The following is a 17,972-nucleotide window of genomic DNA, read 5'->3' on the forward strand; positions in this document are numbered from 1 at the left end:
GAACCTATAAATATCTTCATACACTATACTTTTCGAAGCTTGCTTTAGTATGGACTCTTACGTTTTGTCATTCTCCGTTCCAGATCCATCTCCTCCACCTTCGGAAGAGACAGCTCTTTATGCAAGCAAATGTGATTTTTACGGAAAAATTCCTTACGAATGCATTAGAACAACCGCCGAATTGCGCTGTACCGAGGCTCAGTCCATTTATCCCGTTACGATTAATCTGCATGCAAAGCACAAAACTCCAGACATAAGTGTTTCTCGTAATGAGATAGTAATCGTCATCGCGGGCGCTTATGAATGTGTATATTCAGCCAAAATATACATTCTCCAGGCTCTTCCAAAGCTTATAACTAGCCGCATTTTGCTTGACGAGCCTCTCGAAAACCTCTTATTTGATGAAGAAGGGTTCATGTACGAAGACACAATAAAGCATTTTAATACAATCTCAGAACTGACCGGAGCCAAACTATACCTTATTCACAGATCACTAAGTAGTGGAATAGAGGCTGAAGTAAGCACAGGTCGTGGGTTTAGTTATCGTCTAAACGAACAAGAAAGCTTCCGACAAAAGCATTTGGAGTTTACACGTTTAGAATGTGGGAGAGAAGAAGAAGCTGATAGCTCTTATTTTGTCGTCTTCTACGGTGATTACTGTAGCGTTGAGCATGCTCGTATTCGATTTTTAACTCTTCTTGATGAACTTCGCGGTCTTTCAATTTTAAGTATTCCCATCTCCGCTTCTTTTCAACCAATTCTTATGGGAAAGGCGTATTCCAGCTCTGCAGGGCTTAAAGCTACCGAAACGATGAACATATATACACTTCCGTTCTTTTCTGATATGCTACCACGATTGCCAAATATGCCAAAACTGAATTCATCAAAATTGATTATTGCTGGTGAATCAGAGAGCTTGAAGCGTTTGGAAGAAGCGTTCTATTATGCTGAAGAGCATTTGAAGGTCTTCACTCACATTATGGAAGTTTCTTTCACGAAGCTTATTGAATTCTTAACGAATGAAGTTGACGAACTCCGACTTATTATGGAAGAAAATTCTTCTTTTCTAAGATTTCCTGATTACTTTAAGGAGGGGAAGGGCTCATGCACAGAAAATTCGCAGATCAAGATTTATTCCTCAACACTTGTCAATGCAGAAAAAACGGCTCTTCGTTTGGCAAAATTATCAAGCAAGTATGTCGAAGGAAGAACAAAGTTTGACGTCCACGACAACGAGGAATTTTTGCGAAAGAAAGATTCTTGGAAAGACTTACCATTTCTTGAAAGGAATGCGTATAGTTCAAAATCATCCTCTGCCACTTCGCTCGTGAGTTCTTCTACGGAAGGTAACATTATCTCAACGAAATCACCAAGTAAGCTAGTGGTACCACCTACGGAATACATGCTTCAATTGGCAATTATTTCTATGGCTTCTGGAGTAGAGATGCTCTTAATGAGCAATGAAATTACTTTTTCTGGTCAGGAGAACACCACTCCTGTTGCTATGGAAAAAGCAAGCAAGGTTTTCCACAAGCTCGGATCTTCCCAATGGCATCAAATCCTTCTTGACGCACCAAGCAAAGACCTTGACTTCATATCTGGAAAGAAAAATGGGAAATTGGACAAAGTTAAACAGCAGTGCAAGTTCAATTATCGGAACGGTGATATCATTTTCTGTCCGATGTCTTCAACTATATTCACAGTCGACATTTATGGAGATGAATTGGAAAGAGTTATCAAGGGAATGAATACTATGCTTCTTGAGTTTCCCGCGGAAATGCACTTTTTTATTCCAGAAGAGATACACAAGAAACTAATTGGTTTCCGCGGAGAGCAAATTCAAAGAGTGACGAAGCTATACAACAGTTATATAGAGTTTTCGACCACTCCCTTCGATTGTTATGGACACAATGTCCTTATTCGAACACCTTCGAAGTTTTCCGAGAATTTATGGGCAGTACGGTCTTTGTTTGTCAAGACTGCGGAAGGTTTGGGTTACGGCGTTCCTAAATACTTATATGCTGTTCAAGTATAGAAAAGAGCTTTGCAGCTGCCTAGTCTTTCGAAGCTTCATTTTTGGGCATTGAGTCCCATATTACTGATTTTGAGCCGATAACGAGCATTACAACTCCTTTTGTGATGGTCTCGTGTTATGATGTTTTATGATTATGAACTATTTTTTTATTGATTCTTCAATTTCCTTCCTTTTGGGACACGCATACTCTGTACTAGAGATTCCTATTCCCGGAGTTGATCGCTTCCTCTTTTTCCCGTGTTCGCCGAAAATCCTTGGAAATCAAGTAAGGTGAAAGTTATTCAGTAGTTAGATTTTCCAAATAAAATATAATATTAAGTTAACAAAGGAAGGGTAAGTGCTTTCGTATTCCTCAAAGAGTCAATTTGTATACGGACAGCCCTTCACCCGTACATCTAAGCTTTTGAAAAGCAACAATGGGTAAAAGATGTATCTGAAAGCCGTTAGAATGAAACAGATCATCAATGAAATACCATCTGCTCAGCAGAGAGCCAAATTCTTCCTTTGTAGTGCTACCCAAACGAATTCCAACTGCGCATGATTTACGGGATGAAGAACTTGCCCATTCTATGTTAGCAAAAAAGGGAATTTCTGTATACCACGCTGAGAAATGACTGGATTGAAGATGGTTTCCATTTTACTGTTTTTACATGTCGCATTTGATGCAAAATCGGACATAGACTGTTCCTTGGCAACTACGCAGTAACAAATTTGTATGAATTTGACCATGTTCAACTCTTCTATTAGCTGCTCCTTTTGCAAAATAAAAAAAAATACTATACCATGGCTTTACACTTTCGTTGTTTTTTCAATATTTGTCGTTGCGACGACTTGATGAGAAAAAAATGCATGTGACGAGTTTGCTGCTGTACATGATTTTGTGAGCTTTTTCTACAAATTATAGAAGGAAGACATATAAAAAGAAAACCGCTGAGAACTTTTTACGACCTAGCAATGTACCCTCGCTCTAATGACTTGATGAATCGCTAAAGAAACCTCGCATCAAGAAAGGTAAACTGAACTCTGTGTGAGGCAAACAACCTTAGGGTACCCGATACCCTAGTCGTTTCATAAACAAATTCCACACTTCAACCATCCTTTCCCAACATTTTAGCCAGTGCTCTTTGGCTACGCAAATGGTAATAAAATACTGAAAAAGGAAAAAAAAGTTTATATATACATAATACTATAAAAAAGCTCTTGTTTATTTTGTTCTAGTGGAAAGTTTGGTCTTATTTATTTGTTGTCAATTACTTCTTTCTTTTTTGGTAAATTTCTGCGAGCTTTAAGGATTCTTTTTGTTTTGGTTCTGTTTTTGCCTTTGCCCTAGCCTTTGGTTTTTTTGTTTTTCTGTTTGCTTTCCTTTGACTCGTCGCTCTTTTCGCGTATTGATTCGTTCTTTTCTTTTGTATACGTTTTTCCCTTTAGAAATTAACTAAAATGACTGCTCAGTCAGTAAACTTTTGCTTGAAGTGCTGGAATGTAAGTTTGTAAATTCCCAATTTCTGTACATTTTCGAAACGTTCCTTCTGAGGGATTCAACTAACTCCTACCGTTCAACAGGAAGTAAAAGATGATTTTACAGTTTCCGCTTTTGGAAAAATCTGGCATACGAACTGGTAAGTTTGAGCTCAGTTATTGGTCATGGGATACTAATTCTATTTACAGCTTTACATGCTGTTCTTGTGATAAAGTCCTTAACCCATCTTCCGACAAATATGCCTTTGATAAAGGGAGTTTGTATTGCAACGACTGTGTTAAAATTTGTAGTCATTGTGCACTTCCCATTCACGAAGTTACGGTAATGACAGGTGGTCAAGCTTATCACCCATCTTGCTTTACATGCTCAAGTTGCCATGATTTCTTGGATAGTACGGCATACGCCAAATCAAAGGGAGAAATGTATTGTCTACCTTGCCTTCGCTATGGTCAACTTAATCCTCAATCTTCGACGGAAGACGTTTCTCATAAATTAGCCCGGGTCCCGTCAAGTCCTTATGAAGGTACGTTCCCACAAGCTTGCTCTTGTTCACCACCCAAATCATCAGGTGTTCCTCAAAAAGTACCAAACGCTATGGAGTCATCCTTTTCACCAACTGAACAACTCTATTCGTCCAATGCTGCTCGTCCCAAGCTTTCTATCCAAACCGCATCATCCGATAGTTTAAATGGTTCTGTCCCCTTGCAGCCAATTCAAGAAGTTCTAGATAACCAAGAACTTAAGCCGAAGCCTTTTCAACCTCAACTAGTCGTTTCTCCTGTGACTCCTAGTGCCCAAACAAACAATATCCTTCCAGGATCTTTTGAGTCTGCCAAGTCTGGCTTTTCAAATGCCAATTACTCGAATCTTTTGGCTGCAAATCCTACCCACCTTCATCCTCAAAAATCTCTTGACAAAGATTTGCCCGTACCTTCTCCAAGAAACGAGCAGTCTGCGTTTCCGAAACTTCAGAAACCTGTTCCTACGTTTCTTCCATCTCAATCTGTTACCAATTCCCCTTCCAAACATGGCGCTCTCAACGGTCATTCGGACCCGTCAGTAAACCGATTGAGAACCGCTTTTCGAGACGTAACCAATGATAGGAATGGCCGTGCCCTTCCAATTCGTAATAGTGTTTCAAATACCAGAGATTTAAAACAAGACACTCTTGGAGAAGCAGGTTACTCACCAACAAGAGGTCAATTTCCTCGATATCCATCCAGACTATCCAAGAAAAATCGCTGCCTTTCCAATGAGTTTGGCGCACAACCTTCACATAATGCGATTTCAGCTTCCTCTTTAACCTTTTCTCCGCGTGCTAAAAGTTTTACTTTATCTCAAGGTAACGCGAACCATATGTTTCAGCGTAGTGGAAGACGCAGTTCTTTGGTTCGTGCTAGTGATGTATTTTCCTCCAATGTTTTTGAATTTTCAGATGATCAGGTTCAAGATCTGGTAGCAGAGGTTTCGTATCTTCAGACACAACGAAGTGCATTATTGTTGGAAGTTTCTTCCTTGGCATCATTTACCGATGCCGTTCCCTGTATGCCAGCTGAATTGCTAGAGCAAGATCTAATTGCAAAGTTAACAGACCGTTTTGACAACTTAACAAAATCATTTCAATCGGAGATCACCACCTTGCTGTTACGACGTGATGCCTTGTCAGCTACCGTCACGAAATTGCAAAACGCGTACAACACGGCTACGGAAGAAACCGCTTATTTGAATGTTAAGAACACTGAATTGGCGAGTTTAAACAACCAATTGGAACGAGAACTTTCAAGCTTGAAAGAATCAAGACAGAGCAAAAGAAAATCGTCTTTTGGACTGTTTGGCAGAAAACCCGGTAGTTCCAGCTATTCGCCTTCACCTACTCAGTCTCCTCGTGAATCATTGTCTAGATTACAAATGGTTGCCTCGAGCCTTGGTTTCCGACCTAAGGATAAGGAGAATAATAAAGAGAATGAAGGTTCCAAACCGAATTCCAAAATTGACCTTAGAAAAAGTCTTACCAAAAAATTCTCATGGAAGAGAGGATCAAGGATCCCCACACCCTCAAGTATTGTCGAGGAAACCGGAGGAGAAGAACAGGAAGATAACATTCCTGAAGCTGGCGTCTGTAAGTTGTGTGGAAAGTACTCGGCCCAATTGCGAGCTCATTATCAAGACTGCCTTAGCTCTACTATCGATCGACAATATCAAGTACAAAGAAGCAATGGTATGCTAATTATACAAAAATATTTAATAAGCCGTGTTGTTATTAACCTATATAGTTTCTTCTGCACCTTTAGATTCGGAACAGTTTGATAGTGAAAATCAAACATTGACAAAAGTTCCTTCTCTTATTACGACATGCATAAACTTTGTCGAGACTTATGGCTTGGACTTTGAAGGTCTTTATCGGAAAAGTGGTGCAACATCCCAAATGAAAAGAATTTGGGCATTGCTGCTAGAAGGAGATGTTGCTCTTCATCCTTCAGATGATATTTCTGCTGTAACATCCGTACTAAAACAATATCTCCGAAACCTCCCAAACCCCATCATAACATTTGAAGAATACTTTCCTTTCATTTTAGCAGGAAGTCGCACGTCGTTTCAAGAGAAGGTTGAAGGATTTAGAGGAGTTATCGAAAGACTACCTTCTGTTCACTCGACTATCCTTCGCTTGATCATAAAACATTTATCCAAGGTTGCAAAGTATAGCTCGGAGAATCTTATGAACTCTAAGAATTTAGCTGTTGTATTCTCACCCACCCTAGTACGAGATCCTGAAAATGAGCGTGATGTCGTTGACATGACCGTAAAGAATTATGCTCTATCCTTTTTGATTGATTACGCTGATGAGGTGCTTCCCTGATTGCCTCAATTTGGCAAGACGATGTTTTTTTTTTTTATTTTGTCTTCCGTGTCATTCTTTTAAAGTCTTATTGATGTAAGCGTTTACAAATTATAATTCTTGGCCCTGTTTACAAGTTGGATTCATCGCTTTTATTCATTTTTACCTAATACATGTCGCTCGTTATTTTTTTGTTTATTATACCAAGTTTTGAGAGCCATTCGCTTCTTTCAATGAGATTGGTCAACTTTTTTGGAAATAATAAAAGCATTATTAAACAAATCTTTAATCAAATGAAAATACCATTTAAATATTACCTTCCACTGATAATCCTTTGGCTAATTTATCTGAAATGAGCGCAAAATCTAATAAATATATCTTGCTTATATTCCCTTTTCATTTTTGTTATGAATATATCCGGTATTACAGAAAAACCCAGAAAACTAGTGGATGAAAGAATATGTTTTAATTTTAAGAAGTAGGTCAATGAGCTTGGATTCTGTCTAGAGAAACCACTTTCAATCAAACCAAATCATCACATACAAGAGAACGTTGTTAATTGAGGTCGGACAGAACCTTTTCCTAAAAACAATTGAAAATTCATTTCATTTATAAGTATATGATTCCTTAAAGGAGCAGCAAGAATGGTAAACCAATTCAGGAAATGTATTTTGGGACCCGTGAACGCAGGGTATACCCTGGCATATTCCTCTTTAATAAAACAAGGAGTTGATAGACCTTTTATGTTTTACCCCAAGCCATTTCGAAAGTATAGGGCTCGTAACTTTTTGAATATTTACAAGGAAGACCCCAATGTTTCCGATCCGCCAGAGAAGGTAGGCCATTTGGAATATAAAGAAGCAGATAAAATGCCTACCATTGATTGTTTACTGGTGGACTCTTGTATTACGAAAACGCGAAAAACGATACGACAGGTTAAGCCTTTATTACACAAAGATAGCTCTGTCATTCTTTTAAATCAAGACATTTCCTTATGGATGGAATACAATTCTATATTCGAAGATCCTTTGAATAGGCCCAAACTTTATTTAGGGAAGTTTCAGAATTTTTCATCACAGAAGCCAGAAAATGTTATCCAAACCAGCTCTCTCCCTTATTTAAGACTCTGTGGAATGCCGGCCGGTCGAAAATTTGACTGGGATACATCAAGGATTCAAACAATTAATCGTCTACCGGAAGAATTGGATCAAGTATTGAACTTGAATCCCCTTGGAAACACAGAAATTTTAAGTGCTAAACATTTTTTGACTGAGCAGGTTTGCGACCTGGTTATATTGACGACGAAGAGCCTACCTAACCCTCAAATGAAGAGAAATGCCATCTACTCATGGCTAGACCTGATATCAAGGTTACCCTTTTTTGGCCACTTAGACAAGTCTCTTTTAAGTTTTGATGCTTTGTATCAATCTACTTTTCTTAAGCCTGTAACATTTTTGAATGTTCCCCCTTCAAATGCCAAAATCTTCTCAAAGTACCAATGCATGAAAACCCTTTTAAAATTTGCAACGCCGTGTGCGAGTGATGATACGCTCCATAGTTTTCTGGGTCATTTAGTTAATTTTTCTGTCCGTAACTATAATACCCTATTTCCTTCGTCGATGCCTGAACCACCTCCTCATTTATTTTCTACGACTAAAAGAATCCCATTGCCAAATATGTCTGACTAAGTCATCTTAGGATTGTTTCCTTTTCCGAATTCACCCAAAATGTTTCTTTCATTGGAGTCTCGTTTATTACCAACTCTACGATGTCCTTATGGTATGAGGACTACAGAAAATATCATCTTAATCAATTAAAAATATGGAGACTTGTGCAATGCTCTTTAACAAACTGAACCTCTATTTAAGTGAATGCTTAAACGTTTTCTTTGCTCGTCGTTTCTGCGAAATTTGAATAAAAACTGAAGGAGTACACCATCCCTTCAAATTTATAATTCCAAAATATTTCTTAAATTATTGCTTTTCCCAATCAATTGAACAGATAATTCAGGTCTTTAGTAATTATTCTGTTTTTTAAAAGGTAACAATGTTACTTAGGAAACAAACTGTTGTTCACAATGCAGGAGTGTATTCAAAGCCATAAAAAGCCAAACAAGGGTTTTGGAGGTTGTACAACGTTTTACTGCGTTCTTTCACATTTATAGGTTGCTGTTTATTTTCTTTTTTAAAACTGGATTAGTTTTTCGAGTAGCATTTGCCGTTCGTTTTTTGTGTTGAGAAAACATGTCTGAAGCAGCAAAGTTTTTTGGTGCCGTAGACGAAGAAGACGATCGTTTCCAAAACTTTTCTAGTGAAGAGGAAGACAATGAAAAGATATCTAGAGCTACGATCCATTCCTCCAGAAATGACAAAAGCAGTGGTAGAGAAGCTTATAAAAGTATAATAAATAACGCATCTGAAGAGGACGAGAATGAAGGCGAAGCAGAAGATAATAGCGACGCGGAACTGTATGTAGGAGGAGATTCTGAAGAAGACAATGGTGAAGAAAATATAAAGGCTGTCAAATCAGAAAAGCCTCTGAATAAGATTTCTATAGAAGAAGTTGAGAAGAAGAAGAAAGCTATAAAACGTTCGGGTGTTATTTACTTATCGAAAGTCCCTCCCTATATGGAACCTAGTAAGCTTCGACAGCTTTTATCCCAGTATGGTAAACTCGGTAGAATATACCTTGCCCCCGAATCTGCCCAGAAACGAGCTAGACGTTTAAAGAATGGCGGAAACAAAAGAACTATGTACGAAGAGGGATGGGTGGAATTTGAAAGTAAACGTGCTGCTAAAACCGTTGCTGACATGCTAAACACTCAAAAAATCGGCGGAAAGAAAACAAGCTGGTATTATGATGATATTTGGAATATGAAGTATCTTCCTAAACTCAAATGGCATCACCTAACCGAACAAATTGCTGCGGAAAATGCTGCCAGGGCCAGTCGTTTAAATGTTGAGATTGAGCAGGGCCGTAAGCAAGTAAAGGAGTACATCAAGAATGTTGAACGTGCCAAGATGATTGAAGGTATTCAAAAGAAGAGAAAAGAGAGAAGTAATTCATCTGAAGAAGCCCCTGTCTCTAGTAATAATAATTCTGTTGAGAACGGCCCTTCTAACAAACAAATGCGACGTTTCTTCGACCAAAAAAGCGTTACAAATAAACGTGTTATGCCTAAAAATGAAAACGAACAAAGAAAAGTTGAGAACGTTCTCAGTAAGGTGCTTTAAAGTTCTCTGCTTATATATGTGTAAGCACAGTTTAAAATTTTGGTTATTTTTGGACGTTAGGGTAATAATAGTTTATTTAATTTTGCATTTATAAACAAGAAAAAAAAATTCTATGTTGTATCGTATCCTTTAAACATCTAATATTATAATTATAGACCACTTTAAGTTGGAATGTTGTCATTAGTCATAAACATGTATTGTCTTAACGCTCTCAGCCCTTATAGTATGAAGGCAATTGTCTATAGCATTCATAGCAAGTCTTGATATTAGTATCTTTCAAGGTAGAAATGCAATCGCTGCATACGTTGGAGTTTCCGCATGCACGGCATTGACTTCTCCACTCCATTAAGGAAAACCGAGCGTCGCATAATGAACAAAGATCATTAGTTGCATCACGTTCAACGTGTACGTTGGAAGTGGTATCTGGTAGCATCCAAGCATGAACTTGACCAAGATTATCTCCAGTAAATATACCACGAGCTTGACCGCTACATGTAATGCAGGTGATAGTCTGGCGAGTGGGAATTTTGTTGCGACCAAAACCACTCTTATGTTGAAGTTGACGGACAAGATGCAGGCGCCATTTCGGCTTATCTAAAACGTCTTTTGATTCCAATATCGCTTTGGACTCAAGCCTTTTCTCCCAAATACGTACAATGCCATCCTCGTGACCAGTAAAAAACAAATCTTTATTCAACCATTCCGAATTTGCACCAGTATAGAAGCTTAAAGAGCATATATCCTCATTTAAATTCGAATTATAGATTCGGCTTAGAGTATCCTTTACAAGAATTTTTCCATTTATATCTATAATACAGCAGCAACAGCCAGAAGTAAAAGCAATTTCTCCATTCCTTGCATTCACGGAAATAGTTTGTATTGATTGCCCATAAACACGAACCGATCGCACAAATTCTGCACGATTTAAATCCCATATCATTAAAGATCCCGATTCATCACCACTAACGATAATACTGAACGCTTTACATACAGATACCGAAGTTATTTTTGCTCTATGGCCATATAAAACCTTTTTCAAAGATAGCCGTGCAGGCTTCGAGTCAGATAGTTGCCATAAACGAAGGGTTAAATCATAGGACGCGGTAAGAAAAGTTCTTTCATCACATCCTAATAAGTGTGTAATCTTATCTGAATGCAACTCTTCAAAGACAACCAGTTTAGAATCAGTTTGTTCCATAATCAATTCAACATCATTATTTACGCCACCCCATATCAAAGTGGAATATGAAGACAAAGGAACAAAGCCGGGAGAAAAGGCACGAAGAGTATCTTTTGTTGGGTCATACAGCATATGAACAATTTTTTTCGATATTTCAATAACGGGTGAAGCACTTTGGAATAACAAGCCCATATTTTTCTCAAACCGTCCAAATAAGTAAGGACCCAAAGGTGTATCTGTGAAATCCGGTCCGCGAGGAGGATGTGGCCTTTTGAAAACCTGCTTAGGGGTTTGCCCAAAATTGTGAATAATTCCCACTGCTGCTGCAAGTTCAAACTCATTCTCAATATCTTCGAGATCGACTGACCCTTGATATGAAAGATTATGGAAAACGTTTGTTGATTCAACTGCTTCCTCGCCTCGTTGCTTATAACCGAACACTAAATCAATCCATTCATGGAGGTGTGAACTAGCATATTTACTTTCGAGAGCTTCACGATTTTTTTGGACGAAAATAGCCGGATCGCCTTTTGCCCATGGTGGCAGGATGACATCGTTTATCGGCTCCGTTTCATTCTGCCTCGACCCAAAGTCAAACCCATTACCATTAACAAACATTTCACTAAGATAATAAAATTCAGGAATTAACTCCCTTACATCCGCCATGTTTTCCTTAGATGAAGAATTCCAGGTTTGTTCGATTGAGTAGAATAACCTATCTGCGTGATCAAATTGTCCTCCCTGTAGCGCAAGATAAGAATTTACAAAAGGTCGTAAGCGTATCAAATAGGAGCAGACAATCATAGCAGACGAATAGTGAGTACCATAATGAAAAGGCTTTTGTTGCAAATCACCCAAGCTTAATAATAAATCGTAACGCTCCTTAAACTGGGATTCTCTGGGAGGGTATTGCGCACCCATTGGCTTTGACAAGTCTCTGAATGTTCTAGGATTGCTTAGATCTAGTTCTTCGCTAGTATAATCAGCAATGACCCAAGGAAAAACGGGATATTGGGTCAAGTCATTATATGTGCGGCCCGCAAGCGTGTTCACGATTTGCAAATAATTGAAGTTAGATATTTCGTGCCTTTCCCATCTTTTGGTGGCCGGATGGCCACTATTAAAAGATAGAACATTTGCTAACTTCGTCCCTATAAAATTCGTTCTGTTAGTAGCTTTCCCAAGATCACGACTCATTGATGTAGCCAGATGACTTGTTGAAAGCACATCCGCACCATGTGCCTTTGCTATCAGTTTTTGATATAGTGCATCTCGATTTTTAGTTGTGGAAAGTATGGTCAAAAAGCTTCTTCCGTCTTTGAAAAAAAGCTCAATTCCTACATCTCTTAACAGATAGAATCGTTTTAGCACCAAAGACAAGTCTGAGAAGTTCCAATACCAGCTACTTTCTCTAGAAATGACAGGAAGTGTGTTTCTCGAAGAATTCAATGATTGCATATTAAGAAGCTGTAGATACGGGTCTTTTTCATCAGTCACGCTGCTGTCGTTTATATCAACAATTTCATTATCTGATCGCAAGAAAAAGTTATCCATCAAATAAAGATATTGTTTTCCTAACAGTAAAATACCTTCCATAGCTTCCAACCCAAATATCCTAGAAACATTATATGCGTCTTGTATAGTATCTCCTGGCATAATGGAGCGCATTACAGTTCTATTTTTATCTTCTTTGTCCTCCTCAAATGTATCGTCTTCATCTTCCTTACCAAATGTTGATTCGTTCGTGGAAGTAGCTTCCGAATCATGTAAAGTATCCTCATTATATGGAACCATTAGTGTGATAGCCTCTTTCCCTTGTGTGCGAAGGGGAACTTCAGAGTTCACAGAACCGTGGAAGCTCCGATTTCCTGTAACAAATGACGATTTTTGTTCAGATTCCTGCTCCGAGTTGATTTCTTTAGGGGGAGTGATGCAAGGTCTTAAACGACTCCTCATTCTTTCTGATCCTTCAGTAGAATCTAATTCCCATGATGCTGGGCTTAAAGAAAGGACTGAATTTTCACCAGCTAATTCAGCCTGATTAGAAAATAAAGCAGACATTACAAAATTCTCTTGATCCGATTGGTCCTGGAATATCTTTCGAAACCGGCTGCATTCCAAAGAGTACAGACTTGAAATCCAAGCCTCGTAAGAATGCGACATCTCATTAAGGAGATTTTGTTCGCTTGAAGCTATTGTCAAACTCTTTTTCAGAAACTCTAAGCGTAACAACTTTAAAGACGTCATTTCATCTTCAGCAGCCTTGTGTTCTTGTTTTAAGAAATTTTCAAATTGAAAAGAGAAGCATGTTTGCATAAATTCATCAGCTTCGGAAATATTATCCTGTAACCAGGAAAGAAACTGGTCAGACTGTAATCCAGTGATGGTTTGCATATCTCGACTAAACGGAAATTCCATTCTAAAACCTTTGTTCACTTGATTCAAATAATTTGGAGACTGAATGTATAATAAACGCCAAATATCGACAGCGCTTAAACGAGCCCTTTCGTTACCGGATTTCAACACCATATACATACTATACCAAAGTAACGAAAAAAGCTCTGGCTGATGATTCTTAGAAGCAAGCAAAGGTGTTTGCCAATATAGTATCTTCATCATTACATTCTCCATGGTAGCTTCATCACCTTTTTCTTTAGTCCTATCAAGCTCTAATAGAATCAATCTCAAAAAGCAACCGAACAAATTGCAAATTGCATATTTAGTATTCTTAGAGGAAAAATCCAGTTGGTTCTCTGCAAATTCAAGCTCTTCAAGTAGGTACCCAATATCGTCTATAATGTTAAAACAGAATTCGTCCATAAACCCAACAATTCTTATCCTTAAATATTTCGTAAACATATAGCTGAAGTTAATTAATACATGTGGATTCTTTAGAAACGTCTTATCATCCTTGACTGATTTAATGAGCTGTTGAAGAATTGAATGAAATGCAATCCGAACGAATGAAGCCTTTTTCGTCTTTGTACTAGAAGGCAAAGAAATAATCAATTTGGAAAAGCTAAATCCCTGACCAGCGACGATTCGATCATAAGCGGTAGTTAAAACAGAAATAAAAAGTTCATTAATCAGCTTCTTTGACTTAGCCCCATCAATAACGGTATTTTCCAAAAATATAGTAGTATTAAATTTTGGTTGCGTGCTAGGCTGAATACTATCGGTATTTAACTGTTCATTAAATGCTTCTTGTCGAACGCGATTGGTAAATGAAGTCACTACCCGTCTATTTGAACCACTTGCAGACATCTTTCTAACTGACCTTCTTATGCCTTGGCTGAACGCTTTCGAAGATGAACTACGAGGCAGTGGGTGACGGACGCTCTCCATCAACTCTCGGATTTCTTGTTCGGGAGCTACGTCTTCTTTGGGTGAAAAAAAGGGAAACACCATTCGAACTATGTGTTCATTGATATCAAAACCCAAACTTATATCAAGGGAATAAGAAATTTGAGCGTCAGTTAAAAGAAGCAACGTTTGCTGACCGTAATACAAAGATTCAGTCATTTGTACATCCGCTTCAGGAAGACTCGAATTCCTTAGCAACGTATAAATAGAATCCAGTAATATCACTATCACTTCCGGAACAGGGAAAATTCGATCTTTATAATTCCAAAGCATATAATTCAGCTTTTCTTCAAATGAACAGTCAGGTTTGAATTCTATCCCTCTAGTACCAACGCCTAAAGCTAACTGAACTAAATTCAACCAAACCTCTTCGATATGAAGTTGCTGAGGTAAGCTATTTTTCAAAACCAAAAATCCATGAAACTTTTGCGAGAACTTTGATATGAAGCTGGATCCTAAACTACAAACGGACTGATTTAGTAACCTTAGACCAAATAGAAAATAATGACTATCAGTTTGCCTTATGAGGAATAGTAACCATGCTGGAGTAATCATGGAAGAAAAACGTCGAAGAAAAGATGGCTCTTGATTACTCTCTATTAACAGACTCACAAAAACTTCACAAACCGCGTGGCCCGACTCTCTTATATCCAAATACTCAATTGCCTCTTCAGGTCTTTTAGGGTTCAAAGAAGCGTTTGAAAGTCGATTTGTTCGAGTATTTCTTTTTGTAGCAAAGGCTGCATATATAATATAGGTTACAATTGCCCTAACATTTTCTGAAACAAAAGAAGTAGCTAACAGCACCTTCAGCACAACTTTTAAAAGGGGAAGAACATCCAAACGAAACAAGCGAGCTCTCATTGCAGCAAGAAGCTTCTTCAAAACTTGCATCTTCATAAGTCGCTTTATATTTATATTGGAATACTCATTGTTCTCGATGAGAGACACAATATAGCTTAACTGTTGAATTACCGAATGACTATCTCGAGCTTTAGACCAAAGGTCAAAATCAAGTATAAGATAGCGAAAAAGAAGGGGATTTAAAATGAATGGATGTTTAGAACGCTCATGATGAACGCCAGCTTTGGAAGATATTAATCGGAGAGTTTCCTCGGAACTTAAAAGATGGGACTTTGTGTGAAGGACTTTAGCTAGAATTTCATAGGCATGGCCTTGCTCTACCTGTTCTGAAAAGCGCCAGTTGTCTTCAATAGCTGAAAGATAAAATAGTAGCCCAAAATTGAGCTCTTCTATAGTTTCAGCAATCGAAATTAGATTTATTGATATACTAGAACCACCAACGTTGTATAAAGCATCGCTCAAAGATGGCATGACAATTGGGGTAACAGAGCCCGACGAAACTCCAAAACTAGGTTTGTCCATTGAAAAGATTTGATCATATGATGGAGATGCCCTGTTTATATATACATAGGAGTAGAACTGATCTTGCAAGTCCTTCAGTGTGTCCAAAATGCTAAAAGAGCTGAAACCAGATAAGCATGGGTCGTTAATATAAACATAGCTTTTGGCAGAAGCCGTGAAAGCTATAGTAGAAGACGAAATACTTTTCATATTTTTCAGAACCCCTTCTGCACTCAAATTTAAAGCTTGAACTTCCATGCTTAATTCCGAAGATGCTCTATAAGTTAAAAAGTCATTTATGGATCCTTGAAAAGATCCAGTATAGTTGGGACCTAAAGCATAAATGACAGCGATTTGAGAAGAAAGTAACGATTCCGTGAAAAACCTAGTAGTTCCAATCAGCAGTGGTAATAAGCTAACAGATGATTCAGTAGTTGGATTGCTCTTTTCAAATATGCCACTTTTCAATGAACCATTTATATGCCCATGGTTATCCGGAGGCATTTGAACCAAATCTTTAGACCCCATCGAAGGGCCTAGAGAAATATATAGAGGTTGAAGTAAAGACGGAATGAAAGGATATGAAGAGGGTGCACTTTCGACGAATGTTCCATCAATGTACAAATCGATTGTAGAAGACGATTTTTCGTTTCTATGAACAAGAGTAATCAATCGCCATGTAGATGATTTAACATTACTACTTTTTGAGGAAGATGCTGTCAAAGGAGTACAAAATTTGATAATACACGCATCTTTGTTTGTAGCATATGAACCAAAATGCACGCTAATCGAATTTGTCGATGGATCAACCATCACGCGTAACAAGGGAGATTTCAAAAAATCGGTGACCAAAAATAATGTTGTCGGGACAGATCTTTTGTTGACATTATCGTCAGTTAAGCATTTGGAATGTAGCCATAAAGAAATTGAGTATCCTGTGTTGGGATTGATAGGGGTGCTCAAGGTGAAGTCAATAGAGGAGTAACCTTTCACGAGAGGGTTGAAATACAAAGCTGGAGCTACTGGCTTTGATAAAGCTTTCGTAAACCATCGCCGTGCCAAAGGAGACTTTCTATTGATATATGTATTCAAAATTTTTGAAGTATTATTATTTGACAATCCATAAGTCGCACAATTTAATGTAATATCAAAAAGCAAATCTTTCATAGAATCTGGTATTGGGTAATTATTAGGAGGATTAAATAAATAATCCAACAAATCATCCATCACCCTTGAGGAAGATAGCTTAATGGCATTCTCCGGAGAGTAATTTACCAATCGCTGCAGATGAATCAAAAGCAAGTTAAAAATGGATACTGATGGACACAGGGAAAATATTTGGGGGAGAACATCAACAAAAGCCAGGTACTTACCGGAGAGATTTTGCAAGCACGATTCTACCGAATCAAATAGTTTGGATGGCGAAAAGTTTGTTCTGCTTGTAAATAAAGAAGTATCTTTAGTTGCTAAAAAACAGTCATTCAGGGAAAATGCTAAGATTGATAGCATAAGTCTGCACTTCAAGTAGGTACTAGGGGTGTCTTTTAAATTGGAATCAGGGAAATTCAATTCATTCTTTCTGTAACCAGATGTCAAACTGCTTCTTTCCGATCCACCTGAAGTATCTAAATTTTTCTGCTCTACTTCAAGAGAATTCTTGCTTAAAGAAGGAGATGCTTCATTATTTTTTTCGAAAGACGAGAGTAGGTTTTGCACAGCAAACTCAAGCCATGTAGCTATGCGTTTTCTAGACAAGAGCCATGAACGCAACATGCTATACGAGGTAGCGATGCTCAAAATTTGCAAGCAGCATTCAAAAATTTCTAAGCTTTGGAATGAATGAAATGTTAATTTTACCAAAGCCTTTTTGATTGCGATAAACCCATGATCTCGTATAAACAGTTGTGGGAAAAAAGAGTTCGAGATTTCTGATTTGACTAAGTAATGAAATTCCTTCAAGTTATTGAATAATGTAGCCTCTGAATCGCATCCTATGATTATGGAAATCAGTTCAACACATTTTGAATATGTAACAGTCTCTTCAGCCATGACAGCTAAGGTCTTGTGAGGGAATAAAGCAGTTCAATATTTGGGAAAGAATAATAACAAATGTTATAGGTTCAGCATGCAACCTCTATCGAAAGAGACTCAATACTTATTTTGGGTATTGAGATCATATGACCCGATATTCATAAAAATGCTAGTTATTTATTATGCTTTTTCCTTAAATCGAATTTTAGTTCTCTTGATGATTTCTTAAACCGTTTTTCTCGTTTTGAATTGATATGTTGGGTGAATACAGTGTTTGTAAGAGAGTAAGAGAATAATATGATTGCTGCGTATCTTCTGATGAATACCTTCACTGCCTAACTTTAAAATATATAATTAATTTATAATAAAGATTTCTATCAGTTTCAACTAAACTAAATACCGGTTTCATACATACAAGCCATTCGCAGTGTAAGGAAATCAATTATACT

General features: G+C 37.8%; 6 protein-coding genes across 6 annotated transcripts; 4 read left to right on the forward strand and 2 right to left on the reverse strand.

The window, feature by feature from the left end:
• Window positions 1–49: 49 nt before the first annotated feature.
• On the forward strand, window positions 50–2,035 carry SOMG_03159 (RNA-binding protein, BICC1-like protein; the record flags this gene model as incomplete). The annotated part of the gene is made up of 1 exon (XM_056181950.1): window positions 50–2,035. The coding sequence occupies one exon, from the start codon at window positions 50–52 to the stop codon at window positions 2,033–2,035; it is 1,986 nt and encodes a 661-aa protein (XP_056038297.1).
• A 352-nt stretch (window positions 2,036–2,387) lies between these two features.
• On the reverse strand, window positions 2,388–2,671 carry SOMG_03160 (uncharacterized protein; the record flags this gene model as incomplete). Its single annotated transcript, XM_056181951.1, has 2 exons — window positions 2,388–2,602; window positions 2,635–2,671. The coding sequence occupies 2 exons, from the start codon at window positions 2,669–2,671 to the stop codon at window positions 2,388–2,390; spliced, it is 252 nt and encodes an 83-aa protein (XP_056038652.1).
• An 804-nt stretch (window positions 2,672–3,475) lies between these two features.
• rga4 (RhoGAP Rga4) lies at window positions 3,476–6,372 on the forward strand (the record flags this gene model as incomplete). Its single annotated transcript, XM_056181952.1, has 4 exons — window positions 3,476–3,517; window positions 3,599–3,654; window positions 3,704–5,733; window positions 5,789–6,372. 4 exons carry the CDS (start codon window positions 3,476–3,478, stop codon window positions 6,370–6,372), a joined length of 2,712 nt encoding a protein of 903 aa, XP_056038651.1.
• A 623-nt stretch (window positions 6,373–6,995) lies between these two features.
• Window positions 6,996–8,039, forward strand: cbp7 (cytochrome b translation regulator Cbp7; the record flags this gene model as incomplete). The annotated part of the gene is made up of 1 exon (XM_056181953.1): window positions 6,996–8,039. One exon carries the CDS (start codon window positions 6,996–6,998, stop codon window positions 8,037–8,039), a length of 1,044 nt encoding a protein of 347 aa, XP_056038650.1.
• Window positions 8,040–8,594: 555 nt separating this feature from the next.
• On the forward strand, window positions 8,595–9,584 carry esf2 (U3 snoRNP-associated protein Esf2; the record flags this gene model as incomplete). The annotated part of the gene is made up of 1 exon (XM_056181954.1): window positions 8,595–9,584. One exon carries the CDS (start codon window positions 8,595–8,597, stop codon window positions 9,582–9,584), a length of 990 nt encoding a protein of 329 aa, XP_056038649.1.
• A 211-nt stretch (window positions 9,585–9,795) lies between these two features.
• lvs1 (beige protein-like protein Lvs1) lies at window positions 9,796–17,541 on the reverse strand (the record flags this gene model as incomplete). Its single annotated transcript, XM_056181955.1, has 1 exon — window positions 9,796–17,541. One exon carries the CDS (start codon window positions 17,539–17,541, stop codon window positions 9,796–9,798), a length of 7,746 nt encoding a protein of 2,581 aa, XP_056038656.1.
• Window positions 17,542–17,972: the final 431 nt, after the last annotated feature.

Source organism: Schizosaccharomyces osmophilus, chromosome 2 (genome assembly GCF_027921745.1).
Source record: "Schizosaccharomyces osmophilus chromosome 2, complete sequence".
In the NCBI taxonomy this organism is placed as follows: Eukaryota; Fungi; Ascomycota; class Schizosaccharomycetes; order Schizosaccharomycetales; family Schizosaccharomycetaceae; genus Schizosaccharomyces; species Schizosaccharomyces osmophilus.